This window comes from Chrysochloris asiatica, unplaced genomic scaffold (genome assembly GCF_000296735.1).
Source record: "Chrysochloris asiatica unplaced genomic scaffold, ChrAsi1.0 scaffold00194, whole genome shotgun sequence".
Taxonomy (NCBI): Eukaryota; Metazoa; Chordata; class Mammalia; order Afrosoricida; family Chrysochloridae; genus Chrysochloris; species Chrysochloris asiatica.
In genome coordinates, this window is record NW_006408712.1 from 4,625,388 (window position 1) to 4,645,697 (window position 20,310).

Sequence of the window (20,310 nt, forward strand, 5' to 3'; positions counted from 1 at the left end):
CGTAGTAATGAGCAGTCACATCATCTTAACCCTAGAAGCTTCTTTTTCCCGCCGCTGATGCTGGGAGAGGGGGGGAGTGGTGGAAAGAACGCAAGCAAGATGCTGCTCCCGCGGATCCCGAAGCAAGTGGTCCTAGTTGGAGGAAAACCGCGTAACCTTAATCCGGATTCCTGCAGGCAGGAAATTACAACTCGTGCCTGAAAGACCCTCGTTGCCACCTACCTGTCCGAGACCTCCGTGCAACGCCGGCGGGTAAAGACCCGAGCGGTCTCCGCGGGCACGCGGCCACGCAGGAGGCAGAAGGCAGGGCCGTGTTTAGCTCCGCAGGGCACGGTTAGGCCCAGCTCCCCCGACAGCCGCCAACCACTTCACCTACCTGCGCAGCTGCAGCCACTCAGTGAAGCGAGTCAGCCTCCGGGGCAAAAACAACCCCGAGGCTCCTCCCTCTCCTCGTGCTCCCTCTGTTGGGGGGGATTTCCAACCAATGAGAAACGCAAAGGGAGGAGCAAGAGCCTGCCCAGGTGACAGACAACGACAGAATCCTCCCGCCACCTCGAGCGGGCCGTGCAGTTGCTGGGCCAATCAGCAGAGTGGGTGGGGAGTGAGGGGCAGAGAGAAAGCAGGGAAATAGGAGACCCAATCAGATCTTGAGACACTCGAGCGACGCGCCCTGTGGCCTGTGGCCTTCCGAGTGCGGCGCTCAGGGGGCGTGCCTGCCTGAACCAATCGGCGCGAGCCCACTGTACGGAGCGAGCGCCTCAAATGCTTGGGTATCTCAGCTGATTGTCTCCAGCCGAGAGTTGTTTTTTGCAGCTACGGAGTCTAGCCGCAGCAGGAGGAGCCGAGACCCCCGGGGGGCGGGGGACAGGAGGCGGGGTTGGGGGAGCCGCGGCTGCTCTGCGCGGGGCTCTGTGTCCCGTTACGGCTCTGCCTGGGGTTGGAAGCTGGGGTGGGTGGGGGGGTTAGGGGGAAATCCTGCTTCCCCTCGACGGCGACTCTGAGTCCGGTTGCTGCCTTAGCGCTCTCCTTCGCCCGCCCACCAGTCCTCTCATGAGGGTGTCCGTGCCGGGACCCGCGGCTTCCGCCGCCCCAGCAGCCGGCCGCGAGCCCTCGACGCCCGGCGGAGGCGGGGAGGGTGGAGGCGCCGTCGCTGCCGCCTCAGGCGCCGCGGTGCCCGGCTCGGTGCAGTTGGCGCTGAGCGTCCTGCACGCCCTGCTCTACGCCGCGCTCTTCGCCTTTGCCTACCTGCAGCTGTGGCGGCTGCTGCTGTACCGCGAGCGGCGGCTGAGTTACCAGAGCCTCTGCCTCTTTCTCTGTCTGCTATGGGCAGCGCTCAGGACCACCCTCTTCTCCGCCGCCTTCTCCCTCAGCGGCTCCCTGCCCCTGCTCCGGCCGCCCGCTCACCTGCACTTCTTCCCGCACTGGCTGCTCTACTGCTTCCCCTCCTGCCTCCAGTTCTCCACTCTCTGTCTCCTCAACCTCTACCTGGCGGAGGTAAGGCAAGGCGGGAGAAGCGCCGTGCGGGGCAGCGGGGGCGCCTGGGTCCGCGGTGGAAGTAGGAGGCGGGTTTGGGACCAGCCCGGGGAAACTGAGGCACGCCTGGAGTCGGCGCCCGGGTGTCCGCTCTCAACTTCAGCAGCCGATGGGCTGGGTGCCGGAGGGGAGCCGGTCGGGTGGGGGTGGGGGGAGATGAGTGCGAGTGGATGTGTTCTGACAACTTCAAACCGCGAAAACACCCTTTGTTCGGTGTTGGGGCCTCGGAAGGTAAGGCGTAGGTGGCTCCAACTAAGTGGCACCGGCCGAAGTCGCCGGGCCGGTGGCTGTGCGGGAGCTGGACTGTGTGCAGGGCGAGCGGATGCTGAGGTAGCAGCAGCCCTGCTGAAGCTGGCTTGCTGCCAGCCATTACGTCACCAGGCAGAGCTGTGCCTCTGCTATTGTTGCTGCGTTTCTTTTATTAGAAGCTCATATTCCCTCCTGCACCTCCTTTCCTGTGGCTCGCTCAGCCCCACGCAAACGCCGTTCCAGAGTTCCCCCCAACAGGGTGAACACTCAAGAGCCAGTGCTGAGGACCGCCAGAAAGCCCTTCCATTTTTGTCCCAGTTGTTTCAGGCTTTGGCAATTGAGCCGACCTTTTAGCGCCTAGCCTCTCCTGGAGCCAATGCATGGAGAAAACGGCTAGCTAGTTTAACCTGTGCGGATTGCAGAAAACAAACCACCAAAGTGTCTTTGCAATAACTTCCTTAATAGCTGGAGCCTAATTAATCAGTCAGTCACACACACGGACACCTTTCTCTTTTATGGGAATTGTTGGTTGGGTTGTATTGTTCTGCCGTGCTTAGCTATTTGATTCATTTCAAACAGGTTGGAGAATGTAAATTTCTCAATCCTATGTGTCAGCTAGTGATATTTAAGCAGAGGTCAGCTGTTAGAATTCAACAGCCGCTGCTCAGGAGAAAGAGACGGCAGTCTGTTTTTCTAAAGATTTATAGCCTTGGAAACCCTGTGTGGGACAGTTCTACTCGGACCTACTGGGTCACTGAGTTGGAATCCACTGAAGGGCAATGGGTTTGGTTTGGGGGTTTTTTGGTTTGGGGTTTTTCTTGGTTGGATTTTTGTTTTGGTTTAGTTTTCATATTTTAAGAATTGTTCTCCCCACCAAAAAAAGTCCCCATCTCCTTAAAAAAAAAAATACAGTGAGGAGGGGAGAAAACAAGGTGACATCATATACTTAATACAACTGACTAATATAGAACGATATGGGTTTATGCAGCTAATCCTCTTTTGAAGATAATGAGAATTAACATTGTTCGGAGCAAAAGCAAAAAAAAAAAAAAAGGTGCAAATTCAGTGTTTATATATTTTGCACAAACCAACTCTTCCTTAAGATAGGAAATCAAATGCATAATTTAAAAACCACACTACATAACTTTAGCTTTTTGGCAAGCTCAAAACATCAGTTGAAAATAACAAAACTCTAATTGTTAATCAGACATTTTAATGCCTAATTTAACCTTGATTGTTTTTCTTCCCAGTCCTTTGGTAATCCAAGCAATACAATAACAAAAACCCAAGCAATAAGAAGCAAAAATAATAGGCATGAGTAATCATAAAGCAAATGATTATGACATAATCATGTAACTGATGTGACTATCTTTTGATCTTCTACTTGGTTAAGCAGTTGTGTTTTTTACAGTTCTGTTTTTTACAGTTAAGCGGATACACTGTGTTTTTCTTGCTACCATTTTTGGTAAAAGAATTACCCAGAGAGCTTAACTCTATTTTAACTGGTTAACCAGTTGCTGTAGAGTCAACTGCAACCCATGATGATCCTATATGCATCAGAGTAGAACTCTGCTCTATAGGATTTTCAGTGGCTGATTTTTCAGAAGTCGATCAGTAGGCCTTTCTTTTTAGAAACCTCTTAGTGGACTCAGAGTGCCAATCTTTTGGTTATCCGTTCACTAACTGTTTGCAGCAACTAGGCACACCATTCTAACTTTAAGTCAATTTCAACTCACAGCAACTCTGTAAAGGACTTCCCAATATTGACTGAAAGGTTTGAACTGTTGACCTTGCATTTAGTAGTCCAGTGCTTATTTTACAGTACCACTTGTTAAGTGCCATCGAGTCGATTCCGACCCATAGCGACCCTGTATAGGGTTTCCAAGGAGCAACTAGTGAGCTTGAACCGCCGACCTTACGATTCAAACGACTTTGCGGTCTGGCGCATTAACCCACAGTGCCACAATACCGCTTAGTTATAGTTAATTTAAATGGCAGTACTTATGCCATGAGCATCAGATAGTTTTTTTTTTTCCCTTGTACAATATGATATATAAAACCATATTGATGATTCACTATAAAATGGTTGGTGGACATTTCCTAAACACACTTTACATTTCTTTTGTGGTATACCATACTTTAAAGTTTACAGATCTTAAGAGTACAGCCAAATTAAAATTTTAACTATATATAGAGTTCATATATATGAGTCAGAACCGACTTAACCGCATGTAACAAATATGTATATATACTCACAGTTGTAACTGTTTGATGCCATTGTTGCAACCACTGTGTCAATTCATCATTTGGGGGGGTTTCCTCTTTTTCATTGACCCTTTACCAAGCATGATGTCCTTGTCCAGGGGCTGGTTCTTCCTGACAACATGTTCAAAGTACTGGAGAGACGAAGTCTTACCATCGTGGCTTCTAAGGAGCAATCTGGCTATACTTCTTCCAAAGCAGTTTTGTTCATTCTTCTGGCAGTCCACGGTACTTTCAGTATTCTTCATCAACACCATAATTCAAATGCATCAATTTTTCTATGACAATCCTTATACGTTGTCATGCTTTAGCATATATATGAGGCAGTGGAGGATATACCATGGCTTCAGTTAGGTACACCTTAGTCCTGAAAGTGACATCTTTACTCTTTAACACTTTAAATGAGTCCTTTGCAGCAGATTTGCCTAATACAATATGTTGCTTGATTTCTTGGCTGCTGCTTCCATGAACTTTAATTGTGGCTACAAGTAAAATTAAATCTTTGACAACTTCAATATTTTCTCCATTTATCATGATATTTTAAGAATAAATGTGTTACCACCACCAGCTTAAAATATAGAACATTTCCAGTGCCTTAAAAAGTACCCTTGTGGCTGATGAAAGGAGATGGGGGTAGGTCTCTTGTGGTAAAATAGTGAATAATTGTTATCAGGACTGACTGTGAGGGTTGGAAATGTAAAGGTAGATGTTTTGTAGCAAAAGGAGTAGAGTGGTTGACTTTGCAGTCCAGGAGCGGAGGCCCTGGGACCATCAAGGGAGAAGAGCAGAGAGCGGGACCCTACCCAGAGAAGCCGTGACACCAGAGATGGAGGCAGAGGCGATGACATGGAGAGATGGAGCGGCTAGGAACTCTAGACCCAGAGAGGGAGAGGGGCTGTGTACTGACAACTCGGGGGCAGGTTTGCAGGGTATACCCTTTGGTTGTTTGATGATACATGGAGGGGATTGTAACTATGGCAGTGAAATGATATAGGATGAATATAAAACTAATGTTCTCCCATGTAAACTATCACATAATTCATAATAAAACATTTTTTAAAAAAATTAGTTCCCTTGTGCTCTCTACCAATAAATAATACCTCTTATCCCACTGTAAACACAAAGTGGCTAAGCACTATCTAACTAAACAGTTCAAATAGAAAAAAAAAAGCAGCTGATACTTTAACTCAAAATTCTAAAAGTATACATCTACAATATAAAATACAGTCTTTAGATTGTGTTTTGAGGCTTGATTGCTAATATTCCAAGCCGGTGAATTTAAGTTTCTAAAAGTCTTCCTGTTAATGAATCTTGTGTGTGCAGTATACTTAAGCAATAAAACTTTTAACCTCCAAAATGCCAAACCAACTGCCATCAAGTCAATCTCAACTCGTAGTGACCCTATTTATGGTTTCCAAGATTGTATACATTTTTATGGGAGCAGACAGCCTATTTTTCTCCTGAAGAGTGGCTGGTGGGTTTGAACCACCAACCTTGTGGTTAGCAGCCCAATACCTAACCACAACACCGCAGATAATATAACTTGGAAAGAAGCTTTTTCTTTTGTGGTGTCTCTTAAAAAGGACATAGTGGTCCACAGTGGCAGTTATGTGCCATGGAGTCTGTTCCAACTCATAGCGACACTACATAGGGTTTAGAAGCTGTAAATCTTTGCAGGAGCATAAAGCCTCATCTTTCTCCTGCAGAACAGCTAGTAATTTTGAGCAGCTGACCTCTCTGTGAAGTGCCGTCAAGTCAGTTACGACCCATAGCAACCCTGTATAAGGTTTCCAAGGAGAAGCTAGTGAGCTTGCAGTTGAAATACCTTTGCAGTCTGACGCATTAACCTACAGCGCCACACCAGGACACTACTAGAGCGCCTCTAAAAGGATATATATATATAATTTTTAGTAAACAGTGTTAACGAACTATACTCAGACTGTGCTTAGAAATATTTTAAATTTCTTGCAGGACTTATTGAAAAAGAGATTCTAACCAAAAATCATTTCCTATTCATTGTAGAAAATTCAGAGAAACCTGTATTTAAAAGAATATTTTGATTCAAATGTGCCTATCAGTTCCACATAACTGGGACTGTAGTTGCCGTATGACCATTCTGAATTTACTGAAACTTTTCCCAGTAAGCTCTTTGTATTAGAGCAAAGTGATAGGGACAGTTTGGGCGAGTCTTCTGAAACTCGGACATTTAAAAAAAAAAAAAATCTTGGTGACTACACGAGGGGAATTGAGATAGATAAGGAAGTTGCTCATTCTGAAACAGTCTTTTCAACTTGTCAAACTTAGCCTCCTGAAAGTAGATTTAAAAAAAAAAAACTGTACACTAATCTAAAAAATCATATTAAATTTTTTCTGGTAGTGTCAGTAAAGCATGAACCTCTATTAGAGAAACCTTGAAAGTCTTTAAATCTATTATCTAGTATACTGATGCTATCCACCATTAGAGCATTTGAAAGTACTTAAAATGATACTACATATACTATTTTTGCAGTGTTTTGATGCATGCCAAAATCAATGAATTCATCTTTGAGGTTTATATTGATTTTTTTTTTCTTGCAATTCTGTAACATGAATGCCAGTTGCTTAATTAGAATAAAATACAGTGACTTAATCACAATGCCAATAGAGGTAGGGAAAAAAGCATAAATCTTACATTCATTGTCCCTGCCAATGGATATATTCTTCCAAATGTTGAGAGCACTTCAAATAACATGCAGTTCAATTTACAGGAATATTGGTGTTGTTACAACGTTCAAATGTATTCCATTTTGCTTTTAATGCAAAAGGAAAGAAAAATAACTTGCAAAGTGGTGGGGGAAGGGGGGTGGAAATTTAGGTAGCAGAGTGAGAGATGCATTCATGCAGAATAAAGTAACATTTTTTTAAAAAGAGACAATGTACAAAAGTTATAAACAAAGTATTTCAGAGGATGTTACAAACTTAATATTCTGGCATGGAGAAAAATTGTCAAACTGCATTAAAAATTTCAGGTATATGGTACTTATCAGAGATACTCTTAAAACAGGCATAAATGGTTAGGGAAAATGATTTATCATTCCATGCTAACCAAAAGAATGCAAAAATTAATACAACTTCAAGGGGAAATGGACAAATCTAGTATTTTATCCAAAGAGTTTAATATAGATCACTGATTAATAATAAATGCAAAAATAAATGATCATACATAGAATAATATCCAGCAAGATGATAACACTTTATATTTGTGAACACTTAAGGAATATATTTTTTAACTGACCGCTTAAAGCAAGATATAATAAATTACAGGCAATGAGACATCATGATTAAGAGTGTGTCTCAACAATTCACCAACTCTATGTCCTTGAGCAAGTTACTAAACTTCTGTATGCCCATCACCCATTTCTAAAAGTAGGTAGCCATAATTACTACCTTACAGGATTGTTGTTAAGACTAAATGATACAAAATTTGGACAAGGATATTATAGAAAATTACAAATATTCTTTGTGAACATACATGTAAAAATCCTTAGCAAATCAAGTAAATATTATATAAAAAACATAATATCACATGGACAAGTTGGAATTATTTCAAGAAAATGACATTGCTTTAACATTAAAGAATGAGTATAATGCACATTTGCACTTTAAACAAGAACTCTATATGATCATCTTAATAGAAGCAGGAAAAAAAGTCACATGATTCAACACCATGATTTTCTTTAAAAAATAAAAAAAGGAATGGAAAGTATATTCCTCAGTTTTATTAAGAACATCTATGAAAAACCTACAGCAGACATTATAATTAATAATGAAAAAGTGGAAATTTACTGCCTAGGACAGGAACAGGTACTTTACTTCAACATTGTCCTGAATGTCCTAGCCATTGAAATAAGGTAAAAATGAAAGTGTAAAAATTGGAAAGTAAGACCTAGCAATTTTCCACCGAATTTTCCACCCAAATGACTTGAAAGCAGAGTATCAGACACTTGAACATCAATGTTCATTTGCATGCAGCATAGTTCACAATAGCCAAAATTTGGAAACAACCCATGTCAATCAACAGAATAATGGTTGTGTCAAATGCAGTGTGTACATACAATGAAATGTTACATAGTCATAAAGAGAATAATGTTCTGATACATACTATAACATGGATGAACCTTAAAATCACGCTGAGTAAAATAAGTCAGTTTTATAATTGGACTGGACTGATAACCACAAAGTTGGTGATTTAAACCCATGAGCTGCTCCTTGGAAACTACAGGGTTGCTATGAGTTGAAACTGACTCAACAGCGCTTAAAAATTTATTACGGATTGCCAGGGGCTGTGGGGAGCAAAAAATGGGGAGTCAGTTGCTTAAGGGAAAGTAAGTTCCTATTTGGGATTCTGATAATATTTTTTAAATAGTGGTGATAACTTACACAATCAGTGCATGTAATTAATGTACATTTAAAAATGGCAAAGTTTTATGCTATATGTATGATGGGAAAACAAGAATTCTTAGAAAATGGAATTAAAAGATCAAAATAAAAAATATAAACTTTATTTCTCAACGTAAGTACCATTAAGGTCACAACACTTTTATAAGAAATTATATCAGCCATTTAGCCATTCCTGAAGAATTGAGGGTCCTGGTAATTAAAGTCAATGCAATCTTTTTCACATTACTAATAGAAGAAAAATGGGTGTCCATTAAAGATTTTTTGAAGGTTAGGAAATAGAAATCAGAAAGAGCCAAATCAGGACTATAAGGGGGTTGCCTAATGATTTCCCATGGAAACTCTCACAAAAGTGTGCTTGTTTGATGAGAGAAATTACCAGGAGCATTGTTATGGTGAAGAACTCGCTGGTGAAGCTTTCCCAGGCACTTTGCTGCTAAAATTTTGGCTTTCTCAAAACGCTCTCATAATAGATATCCTTTCTTAAGAAAAAAAATATAACAATAAAGCCTTGAGTTGTAATATTGAAGGATGCTATGAACAAAATATTGACCAACTCAGGAGGCATCAAAATAAGAAGGAAATATGCAGTTACCATATCAAAAAGAATTAATAACACATTCAGTTATTTCAAGTATCAAGAACCAGTGGTATCGAAGAAAGAAATCTAAGCTACACTGATGGCATTAGTGAAAAGCAGTGCTCCAGGAATAGATGGAATACCAATTTAAATGTTTCAACAAACTGATGCAGCATTGGAAGCACTCACTAATCTATGCTGAGAAATTTGGAAGACAGTAACCTAGCCAACCAACTAGAAGAGATCCGTATGTGCGCCTATTCCAAAGAAGGGTGACAGAGAGCTGCCAGAAGTTCAAAGTGGATTCAAAACAGGACATGGAACAAGGAATATCACTGCTGATATCAAATGATTCTTAGATGAAAGCAGAGAATACCAGAAGGATGTTTGCTTGTGTTTTATTGATGGTGCAAAGGCATTCAGCTATGTGGATTGAATCATAACAAACTATTTAAAACATTGCAAAGAACAGGAATTTCAGACCTCTTAATTGGAGCTCTGGTAGCATAGTGGTTACGAATCGGGCTGCGAACCTTAAGGTCAGCGGTTCGAAACTACCAGCTGCTCCGCGGGAGAAAGATGAGGCTTTCTACTCCTGTAAAGATTTACACCCTCGGAAACCCTGTACAGGGTCGCTATGGGTTGGAACCGACTTGATGGCACTTAACAACAACAACAGTTGTGCTCATGAGGATCCAAGAGAGTCATAGCCACAAGAGGCAGTCATTCGAACAGAACAAGGGATTTTGCATGGTTTAAAATCAAGAAAGGCCTGTGTCAGGTTGTATCCTTTCACCATGCTTTTTGAAACTATATGCTGAACAAATAAACCAAGAAACGAATATATGAAGAAGAGTGTGGCAACAGGATTGTAGTTAACCTGTGATATGCAGGTGACAACCTTGAAAAACTTGTTTGTTGAAAGTAAAGAGGACTTCTAGCACTTACAGATGAAAATCAAAGACTATAGCTTTCAGTCTGCATTATAGTTCAGTGTAAAGAAAACAAAAAAATATTTACAATGAGACCTATACATGACCAGATAAATGGAGAAATATTAAAAGTTGCCAAAAGGCTTTCATTTTACTTAGATCAACAATCAATGCTCATGGAAGCAGCAGTCATGAAATCAAAGGATGCATTGAATTGGGCAAATCTGCTGCAAATGACTTCTTTATAGTGTTGGTGAGCAAAGATTTCATTTTGAGGACTAAGGTGCACCTGACCCAAGCCATGGTATTTTTCTATCATCTCACATGCATGTGAAAATGGGCTCTTAAACATAGAGAAGCTAAAATGAATGAAAGAAATGAGGAGTTAAAGGGCTGAAATGAACATTTAAAAGAGCAGTTTGAGACGACAAAGTCAAGTATTATAGTGCAATGTGCAAAAATCTGGAGTTAGAAAACCAAAAGAGCACACGTTTAGCATTACTCGATCAAGCTGAAGGAACTAAAGAAAAAAGTCAAGCCTTGACTTGAAATATTGAAGGATTCTATGAGCAAAATATTGAATTATACAAAAAGCATCAAAAGAAGATAAAAGGAATACGCAGTCACTGTACCAAAAAGAACTGGTCAATGTTCAACCATTTCAAGAGGCACCATATGACCAAGAACTGATGGTACTGACAGCATTGGCTTAAAACAAGAGTTCAGGAATTAACAGAATACAAATTGAAGTCTTTCACCAAACTGATGCAGCACTGGAGGTGCTCGCTCATCTATCCCAAAAAAGTTGGAAGAGAACTATCTGGCCAACTGATTGGAAGAGATCCATATTTGTGCCCATTCCCAAGAGAGATAACCCAACAGAAAGCAGAAAGTATCATACAATATCATTAATATCACCTGGAAGTAAAATTTTGCTGAAGATATTTCAAAATGATTGCAACAGTACATTGACAGAGTACTGCCAGGAATTCAAGCTAGATTCAAGAGAGAGCGTAGAAAGAGGGATGTCCTTGCTGACATCAGATGGAACTTGGTTGTAAGCAGAGAATACCAGAAAGATGTTTTACCCATGCTTTATTGATATGCCAAGGCTTTCAATTGTGTAGATCATGACAAACTATGGATAACATTACAAAGAATGGGTATTCCAGAACACGTGTGCTCATGAGGAAATGAACATACACCAAGAGGCAGTTGTTAGATCAAGGGGAATGGTTTAAAATCAGGAAAGGTGTGCATCAGATTTGTATTCTTTCACAATACTTAATCTGTATGCTGAGCAGATACAGAAGCTGGATTATATAAAAAGAAGAAAGTGGCATCAAGATTGGAGGAAGACTCCTTAACAACCTGGGATGATAAAATCCTGCTTGCTGAAAGCTAAGAGCATTTGAAATACTGATGAAGATCAAAGACCACAGCCTTCAGTATGGATTGCACCTCGATGTAAAAAAAACAAAACAAAAATCCTCACTACTAGACCAATAAATAACATCACGATAAGTGGAGCAAAGACTGAAGTTGTCTCAATCTACAATCAACACTTATTGAAGCAGCTGTGAAAAATCAAGCAATGTATATTGCATTAGGCAAATCTGTTGCACTCGACCACTTTAATGTGTCTAAGAACAAAGATGTCAGTTTGAAGACTAAGGTTCACCTGATCTAAACCATTGTGTTTTCAGTTGCCTCATATGCATGTGAAAGTTGAAGAGTAAATAAGGAAGACCATAGAAGACTTGATGCATTTGAATTATGGTGTTGGAGGAGAATATTAAAAGAATCATGAACTGCCTGAAGAACAAGCAAATCTGTGTTGGAAGAAGTACAGCCAGAATATTCCTTAGAAGCCAGGATGGTGAGACTTTGATATACTTCAAACACACTCCAGTCCCTGGAAAAGGACATCATGTTTGGTAAAGTGGAGGATCAGTGAAAAAGATGAAGGCCCCCAACGAGATGGACTGACACTGTGGCAGCAGCCAAAGGTTCAAACATTGCAACAATATTGAGGATGGTGCAGTGTTTTGTTTTTTAATGTTTTATTATGAATTATGTGATGTTTACATGGGAGAACATTAGCTTTACAGTCATCCTGTTGTATATCATTACACTGACATGGTTACAATCCCCTCCATGAGTCATCAACCAACCAAATGGTACACCCCACAAACCTGCCCCCTGGTCATCAACACACAGCCCTTCTCCCTCGCTTGGTCTAGAGTTCCCAGCCATTCCATCTCTCCACGTCATCCTTTCTGCATCCATCTCTGGCATCTCTGTTTCTCTGGGTAGGGTCCTGCACTCTGCTCTTCTCCCTTGATGGTCCCAGGGAACTCTACTCCTGGACTGCAAAGTCATCCACTCCCCTCCTTTTGCTACAAAACATCTACCTTTACATTTCCAACCCTCACATTCAGTCCTGATAGTAATTATTCACTGTTGTACCACATGAGTGCTATCCATATCTCCTTTCATCATTCCCACCCAGACAGATTGTATACTACTCAGTGGAGATTCTACCTTCCTCCGTGCCCTTTGGATCTAGGCTTCCTTTTGAAAGCTTGTAAGCCAATCACTTCTTGCTTTTGTATCCCTCCACCCCCATTTTGGGTAGCCAATGTCCAAGTTTCCCATCCCTGTCTACCCTGTGTATTGAGGGGGTGGTAATGCTCCTTGCTGTAAAGATTTGTTCCCTTTTTTGAGCTACTGCATCCATAGGTGTAGGTCAAGTTCATCAAATTGTATCAGATTACTCTTTTTCCCTCTTCTTTCTTCTTCTAGTTGAGCTCTGATCATCCAGCCATTGAAGACAGGTCAAGTGGGTATTATCTGCAAGTGTGGGTGTTCTTATGCATATGCCCTCTCTTCTTATCAGCTGGACACTTCATTCTCCACTCTAGTCCTCTGTGGCTATGTCACTGACTCTGGGCCCAGGAGTTCCCAGGTCTTGCCAACTAGGTCTCCACCCGGGTTCACAAGAAGGTATTGAATGTGGTTGGACTTAGCTCTCAACTTCATTGCTGTTTTTCCCTCACTTCCCCTTATCAGTGACGTGGTCACCAAGCAGAGTGTGTATTCCCATTGAGTCTTAGTCTTGGAAGGGGGTTTGCCCTAAGAGGACCCAACCACTTGCCTTGATGTCTCCTGGGTGAGCAACTTGCTTGTTCTTGTAGTAATCAGTTGGACTGCCTATATTGTTTTATATTTTTCCTGTCGGTCTTTCTTTCAAGAAGTAGCTTCTGTTCTTCTAGCTGCTCCAGGTTAGTCTGCTTGTCCTTTCCAGTAGAAATTTCCCACTCAGAAGCTTCTGGATGGGGCTCAGGATTCCACCTATGGTCTTATGTAATGCAGAGGCTCCATAGGAAGCCTCCTTCACTGGGCATGTTGTAGCCCCATTTTAGGTATTCCAATCAGTTATAGGCAGCAGACATACTTACAAGCTTTCTATGGTGATGTTTCTGGCTATTCCTCTCTCCACCTCAAGTTTCTATTTTACAATGGTATGCAGGGAAAACCAAGATTCAAAAGCAGCCAAGCATCTTAACATTATTTCCCCACTTTTGCCCTTTCCAGACATGTCTCAATCCCTGTATCCCAGAGCCCTGTTGTTCCAAGGTTGTGCAGGCAGTGTTTTGTTCTGTTGCTCTCAAAGGGACAGTATGAATCAGAACAAATTATAAAATTTGGAGCCCAGGCGGTGCTGTACAGTAAGCACTGGACTGCTAACCCTGTAAAGGTTGGCAATTCAAACTTCCCAGCTGCTACGCAGAAGATGAGGCTTTCTGCTTCTGTAAGGGTTTACAGCCTCTGAAATACTATGCTATGAGTCAGAATCAACTCAGTGACAGTGAATTGGGTTTGGTTTAAGTAATTCAGTGATTTTGGGCAAATTATTTAACTTCTTTGTGCCACTTATAAAAAAAGAGAATTTTGATATTACCTAGAGCATGGTGGAGCCCTGGTGTGGCGCTCCAGTGTAAGCACTGTACCATAAGGTTGGTCTTAACTGCAAGGTCAGGAGTTCAAACCTATCAACTAGTCCTTGGAAACCCTATACAAAGTCAGTATGAGTCAGAACTGACTCAGTGGCACTTAACAAAGAGCATGGTGACTCTGTGAGATAAGTACTGGTCTGCTAATCACAAGGTCAGCAGTTTGAGCCCACCAGCTTCTACAAAGAAGACAAATGAGACTTTCTGCCTGTGCAAGGATTTACAGCCTCAGAAACCCTATACCAGGTCTCTCTGAATGGGAATTGACTTGATGGCATTTAACAATAGTAGTACCGACCTCCAAATTACTGTGGAGATTAAACTATATAATTAATGTAAAATCTTGATGTTAGCTATGGCTAGGTTCAAAATTGGCTTTTTTAAAAACTGCATTCTCTCACCTCAAAAGCAAAAGTATACTTGCAAATTTCTGAAATACAAATGTGTGGATAAAAGAATAAATAAATAATAGAAATTAGAAAACACTAAAAATATTATAATAAAAACTACAACAGACCAGAATTTGAATGCCACTGGCATACAGAAGCAAATGTATAAGCACCCTTAAGTGGTTAACATTAGAAGAGTATAAACCGAAAGGTAAGCAATAAATGTGAAAGTTAATAAAAGAGCAAGTATAAAGAGGCTTGACAAAGCCAAAAGCTACCTCATACCTTTCTTTATAATCAAACTTCTCCAGAGGTGAGTATGCACAGCTTCACCATTTTCTCACTTCTCCAGTCATTCTAATCTATCCTTCTACCAAAGGATTCTAATCTCATCCTTCTACCAAAATAACTTATGTCTAAGGCTTATAGAGAGCCACAGTTTGGTGCTATAGGATAAGCTCTGGACTGTTAATTTCAGGGTCAACAATTCAAACCCACATGCTGCTCTCAGAAATCCTGTACAGGGCCACTATGAGTCATAACTCACAGAGCAGTACCTAACAACAAGAAGGCTTACAGTGATCTTCATGTCAGCAAGTTTATTAGATATTTTTCAGTCTTCACCCAAATTGGTGTCTTAGCAGTATAAAGCATCATGTCTTGCTTTAAAACACTCTATTCCATTGGCTTCTAAAATAACACATCTTGATATTTTCACTTCCTTGTTAGCTTCTCTCCAGTTTCCTCTGCCTCTGTCTTGCTATCTGAGGTTGATGTTTCTCAAGGCTTAGGTCTAAGGCCTTTCTTCTTCCCAAAGAATTATCCAAATATTCCAAATGACTCAATATCTAAGATTTTAACAGACTTCCTCTGAGCTCTGTCTTTCTATATCCTACAACTATTTAGCATCTCCTCCAGGATATCTGCACAGAGCTGGGCTGCTACCCACAAGGTCAGCTGTTCCTATCTACCAGTCTTTCTGAGGGAGAAAGATGAGACTTTCAGACTTACAGTCTTGGAAACCCTATACAGGAATGCTAGGAGTCAGAACTGTCTCAGTGGCATACAACCACCCAGGATATCTGCAGTACTGAGATTTGACTTGTCCCAAACAGTTCAAGATGTTTCCTACCTCTTTCATTCCATACCCTATCTTTTCCAAAACCTGGTCATTCTCTTTGGTTTCCCTATTTTGGTAAATTTATACAATTCAAAAAACTGAGTCATTCTTAATGCTGTCTTCTTCATTCCTCACATTCATTTCATCACCAAATATTTTCTGTTATTTCCTAACATCTGGTAAGTCCTTTGACTTTTCCCCATCCACTAGATTACTACCACTTACATCCCTCTGAATAGTGCAAAGTGTTTACACTTCATTACTAACCTAAATGGCCCTGATGTGGCACTGTAGGATAAGCACTCAACTGCTAGCCCCATTAACTGCACGGGCAGCAGTTCAAATCCACCAACTGGTCTCAGACACCTTATGAAGTTCACTATGAGTCAGAACTGACTCAATGGCACACAACAATAACAACAAAAACAGCTGGCCTAAAGGTTGGTGCTTCAAACCTATTCAACTATTCCACAGGAGAAAAACATGCAGTCTGCTTCCATAAAGATTATAGTCAAGAAAATTCTACAGAGCAGACGGTACTTAACAACTACTCTGTAACACGGGGTCACCATAAGTCAGAGTTGACTCAACAGCAAAGTGTTTGATTTTGTTATCTGTTCTGCTGCTGATGTTTTTGTTAAGTGCTGTTGAGTCAGTTCCGACTCATAACAATCCTTTATAGGGTTTCTGAGGAGCAGATGGTGGTATGAACCTGTTAGCAATCCAGTACTTATTCTACAGAACCACACCAGAACTCCTCTTCTACTGTATTAGCCTCCTAATTGGTGTGAGTGTATCCTCTTGCCCTTATATGCATAGTTTCCACACTCTGTAGCCAGAGTTACAATTTTAAACAAAAAATTTAGTTATCTAATTGTAAAAGCCCCACCCCTAGATTCTTCCAAGTATTCTGGTTGCTCTTAGGATAAGGACAAACTCTTCTACACATATACCACAAGGCAGTTTATGGTTCCAGCTTCATGTCATACTGGAAGAGGTAATTCCTTCTTCGTCTTCCCACTCCAGCCACACTCCATGTTCTTTCCGTCTTTTATACTTGCCATTTCCCTCTGCCACTGAGTCCTTCCGTATGCTTTCCCTTCTACCTAGGATGTTTTCCAATGTAACACATCCTCAGGTAAACCTTCACCCATCTAACCAACTAGTTCAGATTGCATAATTACAGACTCAAAAAGCATTGTGCTATCTTCCTCATATCATGTTCACAGTTAATAATTTTTTTATTTGTGTAATTTGTTTATGTGGGCCTACTAGGCTATACGTTCTATAGCAGTAGATGCCAAGTCTGTTCTTGTTGCACATCTAGTACCTAATTTACTGTCAGACATGTATTAGATATTCAGTAAATATTTATTAATGAAGTCCTTCTTCACCATACCCCAAATATCCTTCCATATAATTTCTTAATCCAGAGTTTTCTTTACCCTTCTACCTTTTTTCCCATTTATCCATTCTTTCCCCTCAAAAACAAGTGCTTACTTTAAAACAGGGACTCTAAGCTTAAATGGCCACAGGAACCTAGATACTACCATCTGAAGGAATAGTGACTCTGGTGAACTGGAGAGCACATGCCTGTATAAAGAAAACAGCCATATTAATTTAATTCCAGTTGTGAGGCAGCATTGCCAAATCATCTGATTTTCTAAGAAAAATCAGAAATTTCAATTTTTATAAATATAAATGCATTGCTCTTTAAACAGTGACACAGACTAAGTATATTTTTAAACACTGTAGGATAACACTGGATAAGTCAAGAAAAACGTTTCTGTTGGTCAAATTTAACATATGAGTTAATAATTTGTGTTTTCTCCTTCCTCCTCCTCTATATTCTTCTTCTTATGTATTCTTTAAGGAATAAAACAGGTGTTTTTTTTTTTTTTCTTTGTTTTTATAATTTCTACATAGCAAAACTCAGTTAATTGTTTTGTGGCACTATGAGTTAACATGCCAGACTGCAAAGCCGTTTGAACTGCAGGGTCAGCGGTTCAAATTCACCAGGCACTCCTCAGAAACCTTATACAGGGTCGTTATGGGTCAGAACCGACTCGATGGCACTTAACAACAACAGCAACATCAAAGTTAGTTAAAATGAACTCAGAGTAATTTATACCTTAAATTACTTATAGGAAAATGATTGTCCTATAACTGACCAAATGTAAAGAAGTTGCTATATTTAGTCGTGGGATATACCATAGATGCATGCATTCTCTTACTATACTATACATTGCTTTAGGTTAGCCACTATTTAACATTAATTTTGGAGGAAATTTTGCACTATCTTCTGTACTTATCAATATTATGTATATGGTTGTTGATGCTAAGTACCATGGAGTCAGTTCCGACTCATAGTGACCCTGTACAGGGTTTCCAAGACTGCAAAATCTTTACGAGAGCAGAAAGCCTCATCTTTCTCCCACGAAACACCTGGTAGTTTCGAACTGCTGACCCTGAGGTTAGCAGCCTGATTCGTAACCACTATGCTACCAGAGCTTCTATGTATATGGTGGTGGTAGTTATATGCCGTGGAGTCAGTTCTGACTCATAGCAACCCTGCATAGGGTTTCCGAGGCTGTAAATCTTCACGGGAGCAGAACCTCCTCTTTCTCCCGCAGAACAGCCGGTAGTTTCGAACTGCTGACCCTGAGGTTAGCAGCCCGATTCGTAACCAATATAGTCAAAGTTTAATGATTTAGATGACTGAACAAACTACTTATAAAAGTAAAGGAATTTATTTGAATAGTTCTTGAAGTATTCTTGTAATGTTATAATTTTAACTTTGTTGAGGGATCTGTTTCAGATGGTATAATTTGATCAATAGCCCTAAATTAGACACCTAGAACCTGAGTTCTAGTCCAAGTTCAGCTCTACTTGGGTAATTGGTATTTGCCAGAGTATTACTTTTTTGGGCCAGTTGGTTAACCTGTAAAGGTAGTGAGTCTCAGTAATATTCAAGATCCCTTTCATTCTAATAGTCTGATACTAATGTTGTTAGTATCATCAAGTCTGTTCTGACTCATAGTGATGCTGTGTAGAGTATCCGAGGAGCCGCTGATGGATTTGAACTGCCGACCTAGTGATTAGCAGTCCAGTGCTTATCCTACAGTGCCACAGATACTAATATATCAATCTAAATTATAAGGCTTTAAAAATATATACGTTGGCTGTGGGTGGCACTTCCCTGACTGGGCAGCACAGCCTCCCTTCTGCTGTTGGAGGACTCTTTGTCCTCCTACATTACACGAAAAGAGTCAGCAACTGTTGCCAAATAGCCAAGCTGCAATAACACTTTATAAAACACCAAAATCCAGACAAGAACTAATACCAGCTGCCACAAACCAGGGAAACAGGCAACACATGTAAAAGTTACTCTGAGTTAAGCAACAAGAGGAGTGAAAAAGGAAAACCACAACCTGACCACATCTTCCTGGGGGCAATCAGAAAACATAAAAAATTACCAAAATACATACTTAATTAATCATTAGGGCCACAGATAAACATTAAACATGTCCAAGAAGCAAAAGCAGATGACCATATCGGCACATGTCCAGAAAAAAGATAAAATATCTGAGACAAATGAACCAGAAGCAGACCTTCTCTCAATGCTGGAAGGAGGGCAGGCCTTGGAAATACCTGAGAAAGAATTCAGAAAAAATGATTATAAAATGTTTCAAAACACTTTACAACGGAGTTGAGAAAAATAAGGAAGAAGTCAGAAAAGCGCTACAGGAACAATCGAACAAGATAGATACAGCATTGGTAATAATCCAAAACCTACAGAAAGAGGTCCAAACAATCAACAACAAAATGGCAGAAATAGATCAGATGGAAGGAAGAATCAGTGAGCTGGAAGACAAGTCTCTCATTACCACTAAGATAGAAGAACAAACACACAAAAGGGTAAAAAAATTCAGAGGAAGGAGTATGATTCATGTTGGACAACATGAAGAGGAATAACCTAAGAATTATTGGCATTCCAGAACAAAATGAGTCACACAAGTCCACAGAGGAACTAGTCAAAGAACTACTGGAAGAAAATTTCTCTAACATCCTCAAGGGCAAAAAGATAGACATCCAAGAAACCCAACGAAGTCTAGGAAGGGTGGACCCCAAAAGAAAATCACCAAGACATATCATAGTCAAGCTCTCCAAACTCAAAAGACAAGGAAATGCTCCTGAAAGCAGCAAGAGAAAACAGAAGGGTCACATACAAAGGAAAACAAGTCAGACTAAGCTCAGACCTCTCAGCAGGAACCATGCAAGCAAGAAGGCAATGGGGAGACATATATAAAACCCTGCAGGAAAAAAATTGCCAACCAAGAATCCTTTATCCAGCAAAGCTATCAATCAAATATGAGGGTGTAATCAAAACATTCCAGGAAAACAGAAGCTATGGGACTTCACCAAAGCCAACCCCGCGCTACAAAACATCCTAAAGGGAGTTCTGTGGACCGAGAACCAACAAGAACAGAACAACCAGAGATTGACGTATGTGGCAGCACCTCCCTGAATTAAGTCAACAGAAAGAAGAAATGTCAACAAAACAAAACTATAAGAACAAACTGAGAGACTATGGGAGGGCAGTCTATGACCAAAACTAGTACAGTGCAAAAGAAGGTGAACATGTATGAACAGAGATCCAGACAATGAGAAGGTCATCAAAAGACTCCCAACCAAAAAAAGTCCAGGCCCAGATGGCTTCACAGGTGAATTCTACCAAACATTTAGGGAAGAGCTGTCACCAATCCTACTCAAATTATTCCAGAATATAGAG

The 20,310-nt window shown here is 40.8% G+C and overlaps 1 protein-coding gene across 1 annotated transcript in view; it reads left to right on the plus strand.

Annotated features, from left to right (window-relative positions):
- Positions 1–1,050: 1,050 nt before the first annotated feature.
- GPR137C (G protein-coupled receptor 137C) overlaps positions 1,051–20,310 on the plus strand; it is an 87,535-nt gene continuing 68,275 nt past the window's right edge. Inside the window, exon 1 of the mRNA XM_006872356.1 lies at positions 1,051–1,494. Coding sequence (XP_006872418.1) covers positions 1,051–1,494 — 444 coding nt within the window. The remainder of the gene's footprint in view (positions 1,495–20,310) is intronic.